Source organism: Denticeps clupeoides, chromosome 12 (assembly GCF_900700375.1).
Source record: "Denticeps clupeoides chromosome 12, fDenClu1.1, whole genome shotgun sequence".
NCBI lineage: Eukaryota > Metazoa > Chordata > Actinopteri > Clupeiformes > Denticipitidae > Denticeps > Denticeps clupeoides.
This window is the reverse complement of record NC_041718.1, coordinates 5,249,319-5,268,120: the sequence shown is the minus strand read 5'-3', so window position 1 is coordinate 5,268,120 and position 18,802 is coordinate 5,249,319. Positions and strand designations below refer to the sequence as shown.

Sequence of the window (18,802 nt, the reverse complement as noted above, 5' to 3'; positions counted from 1 at the left end):
GTGTAATTAGGATATTAGACAAATGGCAATTTTCTGAAGGGACCCATCTGTAAAGTGCAAGCATTAGCATTGTTCACCAAACGGAAACACGATTGCGCTTGTATAAAGTGATTTGCCAAAAGGTGTTACCTAATACACACAACACATTAGTCATTCATCCGACCTGAAGCAAAAGAATTAGCCAAATGGCGCGAGGATCTTAGCAGCTCGTTTCAAAACGGAGCCGCCACCTCTAAGTCGGCAGCCAGACGCCCCGACAGAATCCATAATGAAGTGATGAAATCTACGACGCAATGCAGGAAACAGGCCAAGGAAAACACGCAAGCCAAGATTTTGAAAGCTCATCAAATATAAAACAATAATTTATTATTTCTTTCATTTTACAAGACATCAAATTCCGTTTTCTAGCTAAAGATTCGTTAGGCTCGTGTTACTCCTACAAAGTCCTACAAAGACTCGCTGGCTATAATGAACAATAATAACCCAGATTTTAGACGCGGGAGACGTTCATCCTCTCTATCCAAAAAAAAAAAAAAAGATCTGAGCGGCAGTTGGTGTTTGTACATGGACAGAAAATATCCAAAAGGTAGCACCATGTCATTTATTTATGTCGTTTTTCTTTATTGCAGTAAATCCAACGGAATTACCAGAGCCGATGAAAAAGGGTCGTATGCTGTTGATGAAGCAGTTGTACAGTTTTGCACTTCGTTTTAATAGGTAAAATGTACGTACCAACAGTAATATACCGATAAAAGTTATTTGTAGAAAAATAAACCAAAAAAACCCATAAATGTTTGTAACTGTTAAGTTAGGACACACGGATTCGTCTTTTAAAAAATGGAGCGATGGTGTAAAGCCCGGCGGTGAAAGTCAAGCGGAATTATTCAGCGGCGGAACACGCGTAGAGGTGAAGGGTGGTGGTGGGCCGATGGGTGGAGGTGGCTGTACGCCCACCCTCCTGAAAACGTTCAGTGGGACGCTCGCTAAGGCCGTCCTCCGTCCTCCGACTGGGGACTCTCACGTTCCTTCGAGGTAAAAAAAAAAAAAAGTCTCATCTTATCTACAAAAAGTTGCCGCATTGAACGAGGCAGGAATCCGGACCCCGACCGGTAGCGTCTTATTTACACCGTGGTGACGGACAGCAGGGAGTTGTAGACGCGCGTGCCGTCGGGCGACTTGGTGCCGTGCGTCAGCAGTTCCTGGATGGTCATCCAGTTGTCGAAGATCTTCTTGTTGCGCTTCTTCATCATCTTCTTGTGGCTGAGCTCCAGGATGTTGGGCTCCTTCCTCTCGTCGCCGCTGGCGACGGCCGCCTGCTCCTTCAGGCAGTCCATCCGGCTCTGCTTCATGAACTCGCGGCGCTGCCGCTGCTCCTTGGCGCGCACGGCGTGCTGCTTGCGCTCCTCCTTGCTCCAGTAGCGTCCCATCTTCATCTCGCTGACGGCGTCGTCGTCGGTGGTCATGCCGCTGCGCTCCTCGCGGATGCGCATGGCGCGCTCCTTCAGCAGCTTGTCGCGGACGGGCCGCTTGGTGATGTAGCGCGTGCCGTCGCTGCGGATCTTCACCTTCCACTCCATCTTGGGCCCCTGGTCGGCCGCGGTGGAGGAAGGGGGCACCGGGTCGCGGCACATGCTGACCAGGCTCATCTGGCTCTGCGCGTACTCCACGGCCGACTTCTGCTGGATCAGCTGCATGTAGCTCTGGTAGTGCTGGGCGTGGGCCGGGATGTGGGCGTGTTTATACGGCGAGCGGGGGCCCCGGCCGGCTTTGCCGGGGGCCTCCGGCTTCTGCTCCTGTCCGTCCGTGGGCGCGGCGCATTCCGGAGATCTTCCGGGCCCGCAGGCCTCCTGCGCCGGCGACGGCAGGGGCTTCGGCGGCCGCGGCGCGCCGGCCTGGCCCTGGGGCTCCGCCCCCCGGCGGAGGGAGTTGTCCGGGGAGAGCTCCAGCGTGAGCGGGGTGCTGCGGCAGCTCTCGCCCGTGTTGTAGGCGCTGGAGCTGTCCTTGTCGGACTTCTCGGGCAGCTCGGTGATGTCGGAGAGCTCGTGGCGGCGCGCGTCGATGCTGGTGTTGTAGTTGCGGAAGCCGCTGTTGTGCAGCATCCAGGACTCGCGGTACTGCTCGCGCAGCTGCTGCATCTTGTGCGCCCGCACGATGCTCAGGCACTCCAGCTCGATGCTCCGCAACTCGTCGTTCAACAGCTCCAGCTCTTGATCGACTCCGCCCTCATCGGCCGCGGCGGCGCTGGGGCAGTAAAGGCCTCCGGTGCTGCGCACCTGGCACTTCAGCTCCAGCAGTTCGCGGAAACGCTCGCACTCGTCGGCTGGGATGCCCAGAAAGTCGACGTCCGCGCAGTCGGCCGAGATGAAGGACTCGCTGCTGAAGGGCAGGTCCCCGCTGCCGAGGGTGTCCTGGCTGTAGGTCAGCTTTCGCCGGCTCCCCAGCGTGTTGGAGAAGCTGGTGGTCTGGTCGTCGGCCAGGTTCTCCTGCTCCGAGCTCTCGTCGTTGCGCGTGCTGTCGTCGGTGCGACCCACCCCACTGTCCTTCTCGTGGTGGTTAGACAGGAGTGTGGCCGTGTCTGTGGTCCCACCATCTTCCTCAAGCTTCTTCTGCAGAGGCCAAAACAGAGATGCTCATTTACTTTATGAAGAAAAAAAAAAAAGTTAAGAACATTTTTTTTCCAGCATTTGAATCTATTAAAAACACTTATTAAGAACCTGAATGCTGAACTGTCCCTATAAATACACATTTTTATATGGTTAAATGTATTTGCGGCTACAGAACTATCGTTTCATTCAAGCGGCCCTGTAGGACACTTGGTACGCCAGTGAGGGACGGAGGTACCTGATGCAGCATGCTGGCAGTGAACTGCATGGCCTGGTGATGCTGCTGCTCCAGCATATCCATGTGCAGGTCGTCCAGGAAATCATTCCTGTCATCGTCCATCCAGCCCTCATCCAGCTGCAAAAACAAGGCAGGAGAAGCAATCAATCTCTGACCATTACCGCGAGAGTGTCTCCTTCCACACTGGCCTCACACGTGATATAAGACCAGATGGGGGAGATTGCATCAACCAGGACTGCTGCACTATATACAACCTCAGTAAAAAGCCATACTGACAAATCAGATCAGTGGGAAAGCCTAACCCATACACGCGTAACAGTAACACAAAGAGAAAGACATGTTGGAGGTGGATGAAGAGGGAGGGGCTTGAATGAAGGTCAAAATGTTCAAGTGCCTTAGAAGGCACTGTTACCGTAGGGCTGAGTGTATTAGAAAGTGGAATGGTCCAACGGCCAAAGGTGCCTTTCAGCTGGTTAAAAACAGCCCGATGATAAAAGGCAGAACAGACAGATACGTGGAGGTCAAGGGAAGGGCAATATATTGCTGAATATTGTTAATTCTATGCCCATTCATATTATCATCATGCTGATTAATGCAATGTGATACTGTGGAGATACAAAAGTTTCTCATGAAATTAAGACTGCAATGACATTACCCCAGTTTTCTGAATGCAAATCAGGGTTTGAGATCATTTTAGCTTAACATTTTCTTTGAACTACATACATAAATGCATAATACATGCATTATGCATTTGTCATGCATTATGTTGTGAATGCATATATAATTATTTATGTACATAAAATAATGTGAAAACAGCCTTGTTAAAGAAACAATAATGAAGTGAAACACTATAATTCAGATTTTACTCAAATTGAGTAACCCGTACCTGGATCTCAGGGCGGGCCACAAGCAGGCAGACATTCTGGTTCTCCTCACTGGTTAACAGGGCCACGGCCTCCTCTCGGTTCTGGATCTCAACACCATTTATCTCCACCACACAACATTAAACGTTTAGTCACTTATTCTTCAACAGGAGAAGGTGGTCTTTATGAATTTCATATCCCAGTACCTGGATTATTCTGTCTCCCTCTCGGATCCTGCCATCCTTTGCTGCAATGCTGTTTGGATCAATCTAGAGCCACAACATTTAATGCCATTTTAGTTTATGTTCCGTGACATCACAAGCCATCTGATATCCCACTTCAATTACCATTAGTAGTCGCTAAATTACAATAACTGTCATAAAACAATTGAGAGGAGAAAGAATATCAAATAACATTCATCCAAAAGATGAATTTAGAAACAGAACAGGGGTGGTAATAATTTATGGTTATGGTATATTCAATGTTATGTATATAGATGACTATCATTCTCAAATACACTCACCTCGCTGACATAGATTCCAGTTTCATCCTCATCATCAGTCCTGTAGCAGACAGTCAGTCCCAGTTTGTCCTGAATGTTGCTCCTGTACAAATCCACTTCCTGAAGAAAATGATATTATATATCTGGTGAAATGACCACAGCAGTGAGTAAAGTTCAATAAACTACATCACATGAGCAACTTGTAATTTGACACTACATTAGGAAAGTTGGGAGAACTGAAATTGTATCTTGTTAACGCTGACAATTACAGTCAGGAAGCATATTTCCCATGTACTCAAAACAAGGGTGAACCTGAGTGTGTCGGCACACGTGTGCGCATTTTTGTTTGTGTCTGTGTGTGTGTTTGTGTGTGCCTCAGGGGCTGCTGAGACTGTTAACCCTTCCTTAATCCAATGGATTCCGTCTCCAGTAGCTGTATGCTGAAATCTCACTTAATCTCTCACAGCCCCAAACATGCCTTGGGTTGTAATGGGGTCTCTGAAAGGGCACTTTCAAAAAACGAAAATGTTAAACGCCTGAAAATGTTAAACTTCCCGTGAACCAGCATCCTGGCTGGTTCACGCCTTTGTTGAGGAACTGCACTGTAAGGAGTTTATTATGTAACATTATTAAGAGATTGTGCTTTTAGCTGGAATGTTGAAATGGATTCTGGGCAGAAACGTCAGTGTGAAGTCTGATATTTCGATAGGTATTTTTGAACATTACGATAATTTGCGATAAAACTTTTAATTTTACTTTAATTAACTTTTTTTCTTAATCAGTCAAAGACCTACATAACACATTCAGACAGGTTTAATCCACAAAAAGGAAGATGCCCCTTTGTCTCCTTACCTGGAATTCTCATCAATTCCCACCCCTATATAGGAGGCCACTTCAGCATACTTGAGCAATGTTAAAATAAAATTCATTCCCATTTAGCTTTTAATTTTTAATTCATGCTGATCCCAACACCCCACAATTATCAAAATGGCTGAGAAGAGGTCCCATGGAATGCTTTTTTCAGGAGTTCACTGTTGTTTGATTGTGTGTTAATGTATTATAATGTATAATACATTGCTGATGGCTTGAAAATTAAATGAAGAAATGTCTGCTCTAGTTGTTACGGGCACCTAAAGCGAGAATGTCCAGACGGTCTGTCCTATTGTCCTTGCGGCCGGGAAGATAAACATTAATCAGTATAAACAGAGCCAGCATCCAGGGGTGACTGCGGTATTGTCTGGGGCTGATCATTGATCTCCGTCTCTTTCGGGGCAGGTTGGAGGCAGAAGCTCTGGTTTAAAGTGGAGGTCAAGGAGGTGGTGGTTGTGTACATCTGTCCTAGTGCTAGATGCTAATGCTGAAAATGCTTAGATCAGGCATCCAAATGTAATTTTTTGAAGAGGCAGTGAACAAGCATTGAGAACTTCACCTTTCTACAGGTCTCGCTCTCTTTCTTTCCCCTCACACGTTTCTGGTAAGTCATTAATGCAGGGAAGCACCCTGCAACCCCCTGGCTCCTATCTCCTCCCTGCACACTCTGGCCCATCCATCATTACACCACCCATCACTCTTCCGCCATCATCCCTCCCATCTCATTTCTTTCCTCTCCCCTTATCTTTCTGTTTCCCTTCTTTCGTGATTCGTCTCCCCCAAACCCCCCAAGGGCCAAGAGAGAGAGGGAAGTCGCCACTGTCCCAAATAAATAATGATGTCGCCGTCTGGCGTCTGCTCAGTGCATGGAAGAAACGTGCTGCCCGGTAATGGCCTGGCCAGCGCTGTGGTCGAGCAGAAGGTGACGCCGTATTGGCGCTCTGGGTTTACCTCGTACTCCAGCTCCTCACGGTCCATCTCTTGCTGCATGCCCTCCAGAAACTCTGTAGGGTCGAAGTACTCATGTCCAGGGGAATGCCTACACACACACACACGCACACCACCCAATTAGAAACGTTCATCATGTTCACTGCAAATAAAGGGATCAACGTGCAAGATGTTGGCACCACAGGATTTACAGGCTAAAATATATTTTAAAAAGTGCATCCTCTTCCTTTAAGCTTATGTGAGTTAAAGTGTGTCCAAAAAGCAATCTACCTCCTGCAATTGAACATGCCTGTGGTTAACTGTGAACTTGACTGCTACTTTTAATTTAGAAATTAACATTATCAGCCGTTATGACCATTAAAAGCAAAAGCTGTCACTGTGTGCCCAAGCAGGCCCTCGGCATCACAGAAATGAATTCTGCTCCCTGCCCCAGGCCTTACTTGTCCTTAATTAAAAGGTGATTTCAAACCAGACCAGACCAGTGGGCTCAGCATATTGTATTATTTGATATACAGCAATTAATGCAATAATGCCATATGTAACACTCTACACAACGTACACAACCTTTTATCATAACATATATTTCCTGTGGTCTCCAAGTGGTCTCCAAGGCTCCAAGGATGCAATGAATGGCATCCTAGAGCCACACAGGATGATTTGGGCCCTTGTTAAAATACATAATTTTTTAACTTTGGCCATATGGTTAGAATACATACATCCGGTTAGACTTTAACACAATGCAACTTCACGGTACTGGAAGAGTGTGTGGGCACGGGTATGCGGCCGGGGTAAATGATTGACCGTCTGCTTTCACTGCACGCAAGTTTGTTGAGAGCAAAACAACCCCAGATATGAGGTCCTATAGGAGGTCAACAGGTTCAAGGTAAGGAACCCAGTAAGGTGCTCATGGGCTTCATTCCTTCCAACCTTCCTTGAGAATATCACACCTTTAACATACTTTTACACAAACTATCTTCTATTCGGTTCTGTTTTGCTCTCTTCTATTATGATGCATGCATTATATCAAAACATACATTTTTAAATACGGTTAAATATGAGTCTTTCAATTTTAAAGCATTTTATGTCATGTTCAGGCAATGACACAAAATTCTGTTTACCATCTATCTCTTTATAGTTATTTATATGTAAAGAGTTGTATAATAGCCAAACTCTAACACCCACCTCCATTTCATGTCAATAGATTAGTTCAATGGCAACACGTTGAGGTGATTTTCAGAAAAAAATGACAGTGTCTAGTTGCTTACGGGTCATTTTTGTATTTACCGCTGAAGTGAAATTATGAGCGGTACTGTAACTCATTCACGTTCAGGGCTGTAATACGTAATGCATTAGACTTCGCAGTAATGACCTGCATATGTTACAGTTCAAGGAGTGAAGTGTGTTTATTACCCATAAGTGACCCACATTGCTCCACACAGCACTTCCACCCAGTCTAGGCTCTTATGAAAATCACGCCATTCCACATCAACTAGGACATGAGACACTCACTCATCTGGCAGGAGGTACTGCTCCAGCACTTCCACTGGCGGAGTGGAGGCCGGCAGCTTGCTGAGAGCCATAATGTGCTGGAAGGTGATGTCCGTCTGGGTGCTGATGTCCACGACCTGGGCATCTCCGGGCGCTCTGACGGGTTTGGGACGCGGAGCCCTGCGCAGGACCTGCACCACGATGGGCTCCTTGGCGGTGCGGAAGGCCTCCACTGCTTGCTCATGAGTGGCTTTTGACAGGTCCTTCCCATTGACCTACGCAAAGAAGGACAAGTGATTGTTAAGTTTAACTTGTCTGCAGATCAATTAACGGCCAGCCCTGAATTCACTGGGCCTTGTGTTAGATGCCCTTTACAATGACCATAATTATACATGATTTATAATAATAAATAGTTGCACTGGGCCCATATTTCAGAAAATGCTTTACAAGAACATTAAAACTGAAAATATAGAAAGTAACAGGCCAACATGCACCAGTTTCTAAAAATAAATACCCAACAGGGTGCAATTAGAGAGCTTTGATTAAAACAGTGGCAGCATTCTGGTCCGGCCTTTTTGAGTTTTGCTGAATAGGCAAGACGAATATCTGGGGGCCCACAGAACCATCATGAATAGACCCACACATGCACACACACGAACACACACACACACACACACACACACACACACACACTCTGTCTCCTCGCAAACTTGGCATCACTAGTGTTTTACAAATGGCCTGGTCAATGAACAAGTAAATCAGCACCTGTCTATTTTCATTGGCAGCTGGGGAAGATGTGTGTGTGTGTGTGTGTGCACGCATGCAAGTGCTGCTCCTCTTCCAGCTCAATGAGCAACTCCCCTTCAGATACTGACAGATCAACAAACGGCTCTGCTGCGCTTACGTGAGCCTCTTCCCTGGGGAGTCCCTGCTCATAACAGGAGCATTTATCACCCCACTGAAGGGGAAAAACGGGACTTTCAACAGAACATGCTGTTTTAAAAAAACAAGCCCCCGTCCCAACCCCCCCCAGCTTCTAACGTCTGATAGCTTATTAACGTCTGAATGATTAAACGGGGGGTCAGAGCCCTGTTCAGCAGAACGAGGGACGTTAATTAGAATGAGCCCCCCTGTTAATTAATCAGGCTCGTTAGGCAGGCTGGATCCAGTTTCTCTTGTTTAGCTAAATAAATCATATCATGGTGAAGAATAGACCCTCTCTGTCGGAGATGATCGCAGCCCGATCATCTTTTTCGAGTGTGGTGTGGTGATGGGGGTCCTTTTCCGATTCCTCTCATCATGAATAGCAATTAGAGATGTTATGATTATTCAAGGAAGCACAATGAGTGTAAGCAGATTCTCACTGCATGAGCCACTACGTTGGGGTGGAGGCCCCCCAACATTTAGAAAAAAAGAACCTGAGAAGTAAAAGCACTTCTTCAGCTCTCCGACTCTTTTCTGTTACCTAAGGTATACTCTGCAAACCAGGTTCTTCAGCTCTGGACCTCAAATACAAATGCAAACCTTATCTTCAGCTCTCCCAGGTAGCTACTGACTTCACACCTGACTCACTAATATAGGACGGTTTGAAGCCCTGCTCTACAAGAATCACCCATACCCTGTCTGTGGAGCCTTTGATTCTATTTAGTAAAAAAGTACTATATATTATTAAGAGTAACCCAAAACTGATAACCAGAAATTGATAAGATTATATAACATTAATACGAGTTCCTCTAGCCTGTCTATGGTCCTTCAGTGGCTAGAAATGGCGATATGTAGAAAGAGTCCTTTGGCCATTTTACTTCACCATTCAGAGAGAAGCAGCTCAGATATGACATCATAAGGGGAAAGGTGACCTCCCGTTTCTCATGTTTTTTCCATCCAGAGAATTTCCCACCGCTCCCCTAAAAAAGTAACTCCATCAACCATCACGGCTTCCAAATGTGTGATGCATTGCATTTGCTCAGTGATTGGATGTAAAAAGAGCACAAATGTATTTCTGTGGGAGAAAAAAGTATTTCCTGGATTTGGATTCAAGGTCCAGAATTAAGCAAAATTAATATTAAGCAACAAAGGAGGACGCATACGTACGACGTCATGAGACAGGGGATTTATTACATGGAGCACGCGACAGGGGAAACATCACCTGACGGTGAACAGAAACCAAAAGGGCAGCTTTATACAGGCAGATACAGGTGAGAACATTCAGGAAACAAAAAATCATAGGACAACCACAAAACTCTGGTCCAGAAGGGCTGAAAATGTGAAGTTCCTCAGATCTCTACCACATAGTCAATGCATTCAGCAACATTTAATGTGCTTTCCTTAAACCACAGTGTTTTCCTTAATGTCTCCATGTGTGCTCAGAGCATTTCTAATTTGTGTGTCTGTAACTCCCTGCCTTAAGTAATCTCTGGAATCATATTTAGACAGAAAGAAGCCAGACAAGGAAGATGAGAAACTGTACGGCTCGGTTCCTCACTAATAACAGAAAAGGATTACTCCTAATCCGCACCCCCAAGGATAATTGGATCATCTAAAATGAGCTTGACTTCCACTTTTGAACCATCAAAACTCTGAAGAGGCATAGTAGCTCGTAAGATTTAAGAAATTTGCATCAAGTAATTGGAACATTTGGGAGGGGAGCGTCGGTAGCACCACAATCCCTTCAGAAACGCTGCTAAATGGGACGTTCAAATAAAGTTAGCTGAAGTCAAAAGAACACTTCATGTCGTCTCAGAGGACAGGGGTTTTTCCTCTATATTGTTTCAAGCTCAACTGATCATTTGGTGGAGTCATGAAGTGAATATCTTCTCTACTTTTAGACCTTCTAGATTGTCTCTGGTATTTATTAATCATTGTGAAGGCTCACCATTTCTCCATCAGACGGGACAGTGACTTATGTGTTCCCCTCCGCCTCCGAATTTCTCAGACTTCATTGGGGGAAAAGTGCCGGTTGTGCTTTTCTGCCTCTGTCTCCCTCATTCACTCAGCCCCAGCCCCCACAACGTCCAGAGAGTTCCAGCTCAGTGCGTTCCGCCGGGGGTCCAGCGCGCCCCCATTCAACCCGCTCACCTCTGACATCGCGCGAGAGCTATGACCACTGCGCTTTCACAGCGGGACGTCACCCTCCACCGGACCCTGCAAAAAACCCACCCGGCAGGAGTGGGGCTTACCAAAGAATCGCCTTTCTCTGCAGCCAGAGATGGGAAATCTTTAAGACAAGAGTTTCTTTCAAAGAACGCGACAATAACGGTGACATCAACATTTGGTGCGCTGTCAATGGGATGTGTTATTTCTGCCGTAGAAGCGGCAGGCTTCTAGCCAGGACAGCCCAGGGCCTGTGAAGCAGTGCGTCAAAATGGGTTCAGTTCACCCAGGGCTTTATCCTGCAGATCCTGTAATAGAGACGCGGCATGCACGCCTCATTACGTCTACGTCAGGCCCTGAATCCCGTCCTTCTGAAGACCCGTGCATGAACCGTCCTGACAGATGGCAACAAGGCTGAGAACTTAATAAAGAAAAAACAAACATGCATGCTCACACACACACAGAAATTAATCCATCACCTAAGCTCCTTCTCAAGCCTGTGCATGAAAACAGGTCCAGATTGAACTGTCCAGGGCACAAGTGTTATGTGACCTCCAGCCAAAGAAGCTTAGCTGCCAGGTTCAGCGGAACAGTCTTTTTTTTTTTTTTTTTAATACATATGATGCAGAGTTGCAGAGTTCAGCCGTGGGACAGCGTTCCCAAGCGATGCCCTGTCTGGGGACCCTGGAAATCAGCAGGACCGAAGGCTGCTCAATGATTTTAAATCAATGGCTCGAATTAAATAAAAGTGAACACATCAGGAGAGACTGAGTGGAGGGAAAAAAAAAGGAGTGAAAGTGCATCCCTTTCATTTGTGGATCGGCTGGGGAATCCTGGGGATAAAAAAAAACAGTCTACAAATGTCCATTCTGCAGGCCGCAAATGTGACAGGCCGGACTCTGCCGTCCCTTCTTGCTTTATGGTCCAGTGCACTTCTTAAAGCTTATTCTTCAAAGAGTTCCTCTTTTAAACTGGAGGAGAATGGAGGTGGAAGAGTGAAAAGCCCCTCGGCAGCTCGAGTCGGCGGAAGCTTGAAGGCTTATTTCCAGGCGGCTGAGTGGTAGAACTGTGCTCCTGAATGTGGGTAGGAGCGGTATGGCTAATCTGCCTTTTATTTTCGCATTTACCAGCTTCTCCGGCGGACTCTGTGCATGCCGCTTTTCCGTTCCGATTTTCACGAGGATCACCTATTCAGAATCAGGATGAAGAGGCTCCTCGATTGACTTGAGGTGCGAGACCCACAGGCGCTCACTGCTACACTGCCTCATCCGGGGTTGCAGGGCGTTGAGGGGAAATGTGGCTGCAGGAGATGCTTCCGCTCACATTAGCATAATCTCCTCTGAGCGTTGTGCGCCTGGGTGTTCATGAAAAGTCAATAAAAACGGCTCATTCTGCTCAAAGCGCTTCATTAAGGTTTGTTTTAACGAGAACGCCTTCAGATGTCTGTCTACGCAGAGGCCTTCACTTTCCCACAGTTAATATCGGGAAGAAGGGCTGTATTATGAGAGAGTGGTATCAGATAAGGAGTCAAACTAGAAGACACTGGGGGCTTTGTTTTCATTCAAAATGTTGCCAGTTAGTCAGTACATTTATACAACGTCAGACAAAATGTTAGACAAATTTGAACTCTAACTAACTATCCCATTCACTGAAAGTGAAAAGTGAAGTGATTGTCATTGTGAAACACAGTAAACAACATTGTGAAACATGGTGCACACAACAAAATGTGTCCTCTGCTTTTAACCCATCACCCTTGGGCAGCTATGAACCCAGGGAGTAGAGTTTGGGGGACGGTGCTTTGCTCAGTGGCACCTCGGAGGTTCGGGATTCGAACCGGCAACCTTCTGATTACGGGTCCGTTTCCTTACCCGCTAGGCCACCGCTGCCCCAACTGTCCTGACTGTGAGTCAAGCATCTCGTGCATGTATACACTCAGTTGGACCCAAACAGGCTTGGGTGCTCTGCACAGGCTCATATAAAAAATGTACAGAACTGCACAGTTCAGCTTGTCATCATACAAATCTCATAAATAGGTTGTCTAATGTTCTGGCCTTTGATGTGAAAAAGTGCTAACTTGCTGAAAGGGGGCATAATAACCACATATTGTAGCACAGCCATATTTACATCTGTCAATCAATCAGTTTGTACATGGACAGTAATCCGATTCAATGGCCTGACTGAGGTGTAAGTGGTTGAATAAAATGTCCATGGAATAATATTGAGTGTATTGCCCACTTGTTACGTACAATTATGAGTTCAGGAAACTTATAGCCAAAGAATAATGGATAATGGGTCTCGCATAATGTTAATGTCCCATTTTAATAGTTTGTTGATTTGCAGAGTCCCAGTATTTCTCACCAACCTGCTCGACTTGCACAGGCTTGTTCATGCTAAGGGAACTTCTGGTCACATCTGGGCTACGTGGATCTAAATTGGTGAAAATGATGCACTTCCTTTATCCTGAGTGAAGAACGCCGGTAACTCTAGCCCGGATCAGACCGGGCCATACAAAACAAAGTGACTTCAATATCACAAGACTCTTCACAAGGCAGATTCATTTACATTTACAGCATTTATCAGACGCCCTTATCCAGAGCGACTTACAATCAGTAGTTACAGGGACACTCAAGGTTAAGTGTCTTGCTCAGGGACACAATGGTAGTAAGCGGGATTTGAACCCGGGTCTTCTGGTTCATAGGCGAGTGTGTTACCCACTAGGCTACTACCACCCCTATTCAATATTTCATCAGGACAGAAATCCAATGAACTTTGGAAAAAAAAAACAGTCCTCTCAGCCCTGTCACCATGACGCACGTGTATATCATGCAGACGGAAGACTGCTAGCAACTGTACGTCGGTTCTGATGACTCACTGACACGGAAAACCTGTCGTCTTGTTATCGTATTTCAAACTCGTGCCCACAAACCCATCCTTCACTTGCAAGGACACGTCGGGCATGATTTACTCACAGGGCCCCATTGCATGTCGCAACGGCAACATCTGCTGTGCATGTTCCACGCCACGCTGCGTTGCCTCAATATGTCTCTAGTCAGGGAACAAAGGGGGCCAGTCAAACGGACACCGTAATGCCGCCAAGGGAGAGGAACTGCCAGGGGACTTCATGCAAAAAGCTGAGTGACACCGGGCGACCCCGGGGCAGACAGCAGGGACACCTGGTACCGGTCATTACGGAGCACGCCTCAGCACCGGCATCGTCCCCTCACGCTGTGCAGGGTTACGGCGGGGGGCGATAACGAGAGGTAATGACTCCGCGTCAGGACGGGCCTGTGGCGTCGCAGAGCTCTAATACGAGGCCATGCTTTGTTCATGCACAGCATTCACAGGGAACATGTCATGTAATAGGAATCACCCAAACCTTTCAGTAGGGGGACATTTTAGAGTCGACCTGCAATAGACATTTATGCAGTTTAAAAAATAAAAAGAAGCACACGGTGCGACTAATGCTGCTCTTCATCATCCTTAAAGCTCCGGGGTCTGTGAAGGACGACGCAGGCTGCATCGTCCGTGTGGGGACACCTGCGCCTAACTGTCACATCTGCCACATCAGTTTCCACGAACACCGTTCAGAGACCTTTGGAAATGATGAAATCACTGAGCTCTTCTGAAATTACATATTCAACATCTACGTTTGATAAGACCCTGTTTTAGAACAGACCAATTCACAATATCCATACTGACCACAATGAAGAAAATATATAGTTTCAACTGAAGAAAATATTTAGTACGATATGCTTTTTTTTTTGTGCAAATAGACCACAGCAACACAGGAAAAGCGTGAGAGCATTTAAGTGTCTGTGCACAACATTTGTTGAGCTGGGCCTGCACACTGCAGTGTGTTCTGGTCGTGTTCACTTGCTACACGTTGAATTACGGTGTTTGGTCTATTGTGACGGTGGTGTTGTGTCTGTGCGCCCGTTATGTGGCGTCTGGGTAAGTGTTGTATAAACGGTGGTGAATGGCTCCCTTGTGGCCGCTCACCACCTGCTCTGGAGTTGAACAGATGTGCTGCCGCACCAGGATGAACCTGGATCTTAATAGACCAGTGCCCTCCTTGCCTCGACCGCAAGCTGCTTTGTTTTGTACACCACGCCTCTGTCAAACCTCATTAGGGGGTCAAAGTCAAAGCGGAGGGTTCCCACTTCTGAGATCTAGGAATAGAACCATTTAAAGGAGCAAAATTGTTGGTCTCCATCACATGAATCGAGCCCTTTACTTGACAACCCGACTGTCAAATCACAAACCATAATTATAAATTAGGGTTTATGATGCTTTTTATAGTCAAATCATCCCTGTGGTGATTAATGCACTTCCTACTTTGACCCTTTGAACCACCTGTGGTATAAATGCACTTGGGCACATTAAAAATGCATCCCGTTAACTTGCCATTTACACAGTAACTTTATTAACTTTACAAACTCTGGCAGCCCAAATACATACACAGAGGTGAAAATCATGCAGGCACCTACACAGCTTCACTGGGTCAAAGTCGAAAGTGGGATATTCATGTGAAGTCATTATAACTCATTGCATTAATATGTTATTACAGTGTTTACTATATTATTGTGGTAGCACTGACATCCCTCTTATTCTTTCATCCCCTAATGCAAAATCAAATGATCTCTTATCATTTATGTTTTAAACCATTTATGACATTGTGTAACAAACTTCAATAGCCTTCAATAAACTACTTTAATGAAGCAAATGGTCTTTGCGGAGGCAGAGACAGGCGCCACAGTCATTATCGGTGGGACTTGAGGAGAGATTAGGAGCCTAAGGACCGTCAAACCGTGTTCCCAGCACTCCACCTACGCCGCCGCGAACAAAGCCAGAGGAGCCCGCCTCGCAGCGTGGTGCATACCTTCCTGCCTTTGAAGCGCGGTCCGCACCGTTCAGGCCAGCCAGGCGGGTCAGGTTTACACGGGATACTGAAACGGTCGTGCTGTGCACCTTCGCTGGGATTTATCAGGGCAAATGGAGGGGAAAAAGTGGCTTTCTCCCGTGTAAAAGCTTACTGCGGTGCTGTGTATAAGCTTTCCCTACGAGTGGCTTTTAGAAAGGGTTCCTGTCCCTGGAAAACGCCTAAACAGACGCTTTGAGGAGAAAGGCTGGTCCATTTATACACAAAACAGAAGTGTCTGTAATGAGGGAACAGAATGATAATGAGAAATGCTCAAGGTTGTTCAAGTGAAGAGTTGAGACTGCACCTGTTCGTAATACAGCAGGCACGTGCACGACGCCTATGGCCCCCGAAATGTACCTTTCTGACCCCTCCTAATCAGCCGTGTGTGTAGCCGCACCATGTCCGGCCCTGAGCGCGTGAACACACTCAGATGCACTCTACTCACACACACTAGGCAGGGGAATTGGCCCGAAACCTGGGATCTAAGAGGCTTGGACAAGTCGAGCCAGCGGATTACGTTCACGCGTCAAAATGGACCCCCCTCCGATCAGTTCATTAAAACCCAGGCGCCACGACACGGCAAGACCTGCTTTAATTGGATGTGACCCCAGTGCTGGTTGAATGGAAGCTCATTGTCCCTTCCTCTCTCACTCTCTGGAAGCAAAATAAAGCTGGCTGAAGCCTGTACTGCAACAACATGCAACATGCTCACGTTCAACAAGCCACCCTCTCAATCCAACATTTCTGCAATACTTTGTTGATAACATCACAGAAATACTGAGCACATAATTTACAATGGTCAAATAGAGAAAAATTGCTTTTTTGAACGAATTAAGCGTATTTTCAAGTCACATTTTCACAGATTATAAGTTAATAGAACCATTAGAAATCACTCAAAGAATCCTGTACACAGTCATATTTTTAATTGGTTGAGAGAAAACCAACCTCATAGCTCTGTCAGAAGACATCAGGTGAATGACACAAGATCAGAGCCCCTGCTGGATTGTACGGAATAGGAACTATTTATTTAGTAAAATTCGGTGGTTAATACGAGTTTGATGTTTAACAAGCTGGACCATTTTTGTCTGGTCAGGTAATACTCCTGTTTGGTCTAATAGGCAGTGGTCACAACGCGCACACTGCGGGTCCATCATCCAGCCAGCCTGCCAATCAGCGTTGGGTACCAGGCAGCATGACAAACTTCAAGTGGCTGAACAAAGGCCTCCGCTGGCGGCCTCCATTGTCCGGAATGCATCAGACAGACAGACAGCGTTTAGCATCTGACACACACGCTTGCTTCCCTCAACAGAAACGTCCCTCGCATGATCAAAGGCTGGTCCTCAGCAGACACGATGGCGCAAGTGTCCTGTCATCATGGGCTAATGTAATGTGGGGAAAGAGCTCTGCTGCCGTAATGAGGAGGACGGACGGCGTCTGCTCATTAGCTTTGCTTTAAGTCAGACGGCACCAGTAATGGCTGGCTCTGTGGGCACAGCACCGGGCTGCTGGTGCCTTTCATGGCTGGCAAAAGGAAGAAAGGCAAACATCTTCAAGTCCTTCCTTTCATCTGGGAGAGTACAAAAAAAAAAAAAAAAAAAAAAAGGAGACACAAATTCGTTCCTCCGCCAGACAGACGAGATCAACAGCAATTTCATCTCATTAAAACAAGAACGGCCCGCGCTGGTTAATCCATTCACATTAAAGAAGATAATGCAGATGCTTTTGAGCAATGAATGAGTAAGGAATGAGCAGCGGTTGAGAAAAATCTTACTCTCACGATCTCCTGGCAGCCCTCTTTTGGATTGGAACCCATAAATATACCGCAAACCCCTGAAAATATGCCCATCGGTGTATGGTCCGTTACTACTAATACATTCGTAACTGATTATGATCTGACCTCAAATAAAACCCACTTTTACAGATGCAAAAACGACCCCAGCGTGAGGTTCACCTGAGGACACGGCAGAAGGAGATTTAAGGAAACGCATCTGCAGGCACTTCAGACTGCGCAAGTTTCACTGTGTAAAAAACAGAGACTGAAATCGACCTGCCTCTGCAAACGCAGCTCCAAGAAGACCAAAGAAGAGGGACTACACATACACGTATAAGAGTGTAACTAGGAACTAGGAAAAGTCTGTCAGATGGCCATCAATGTACCACGCGACAATTCATTAGAGTCGTTTGCGAAAACAACATGTGTCGGGTTCACTCAACACGTGTCCATCCATCTATTCTCTCTACTCCACAGAACGCGTCTAAACGTGGCACAGGACAGATCGCCGGCAGAAAACACAGCTAGTGATGGTACCTGGCACACTTCGTAGAGCAGTTTGTACTGTTCCTCGGGCTTCTGCAGAGTACAGAGGCTGCACCCCATGGTGCAGAAGTCTCAGCATCCAGTCTTTCCCTCAGGACAGTCAGAGGAAGGAAGGAAGGAAGGAACGTAGGAAGAAGAAGAACAAAAAAAACCCTCCTTCCTTGCGATGTCTTCACCTCTCTAGCTCACATGTAGTTACTTTGGACAGTGCATAGAGCTCGTCCACTTATGGGTTTATCTCAGTGGATTTACAGCCCTCCTCTCTCTGTGTGTGTGTGTGTGTGTGTGTGCACTCCTACTTTCTCTTCTCCTCCCTCAGACAAGCTACCTTCTCCCAGCTCAAGCTGCCCGAGCCAGCCACACTGCGGGCTTATATACGCTCGCTCGAGCACATTAAGCACGCCTTCCCCCTGCTGAATATTCATGAGGGGGATTCCTCATAGGCACGAGGGAGAGGGAGCATGAGAGAGAGAAATAAATCAATTCCCCAATCACCCCATTGTGACTTCTGTCCACTGACAGAATAATAAAATAATAAAAGGAAACTACAAGAAGATGTGCTGACGCCTCAGGGGAGACGGTGTATACCTTGACTCACCGAAAAAAAGGCTAAACACGTTCTTAATGGCTGGTCTTCTGATGATTTAAATGCAACCAAGCCAAGCCAAGACAGAGCCTCACGACCCAGGCGAGCCAAGTGGGTGATGGGAACTGACGTGGAATTCTCTGACATGTTGTCCTCGCAGCATCCCTGACCCCCAGTCAGAAGATGCGCCTTTCCAGCACCACGCTCGACAGGCAAAGACCTGGCATCAGACGGCCGTCCACTCTGGTGCCACGCAGCCAACCAAACATAAATGGCAATTAGTACAGGCAAAGGCCGGGTGGCCTTCCTTATTATGCTCAGAAATGACAAAGCATTGTTTCCAAAATAGCACGCACCAAACTGTGTCACTGTCCCC

At 46.6% G+C, this 18,802-nt stretch overlaps 1 protein-coding gene across 4 annotated transcripts in view; it reads right to left on the bottom strand.

Moving 5' to 3' along the window:
* Window positions 1-331: 331 nt before the first annotated feature.
* The window catches only part of pdzrn3b (PDZ domain containing RING finger 3b), an 83,805-nt gene continuing 65,334 nt past the window's right edge, over window positions 332-18,802 (bottom strand). For 3 of the 4 annotated variants that reach the window (XM_028999283.1, XM_028999284.1, XM_028999287.1), the window contains 7 exons: window positions 7,534-7,787; window positions 6,028-6,115; window positions 4,228-4,326; window positions 3,911-3,973; window positions 3,728-3,829; window positions 2,842-2,958; window positions 332-2,606 (listed from right to left, as the gene is read on the bottom strand). In XM_028999283.1, coding sequence (XP_028855116.1) covers window positions 1,122-2,606; window positions 2,842-2,958; window positions 3,728-3,829; window positions 3,911-3,973; window positions 4,228-4,326; window positions 6,028-6,115; window positions 7,534-7,787 — 2,208 coding nt within the window. In that variant the 3' untranslated portion in view covers window positions 332-1,121. Of the gene's footprint in view, window positions 2,607-2,841; window positions 2,959-3,727; window positions 3,830-3,910; window positions 3,974-4,227; window positions 4,327-6,027; window positions 6,116-7,533; window positions 7,788-17,831; window positions 18,170-18,802 lie in introns of those variants that run through there. The other variant, XM_028999286.1, reaches the window with a different exon arrangement.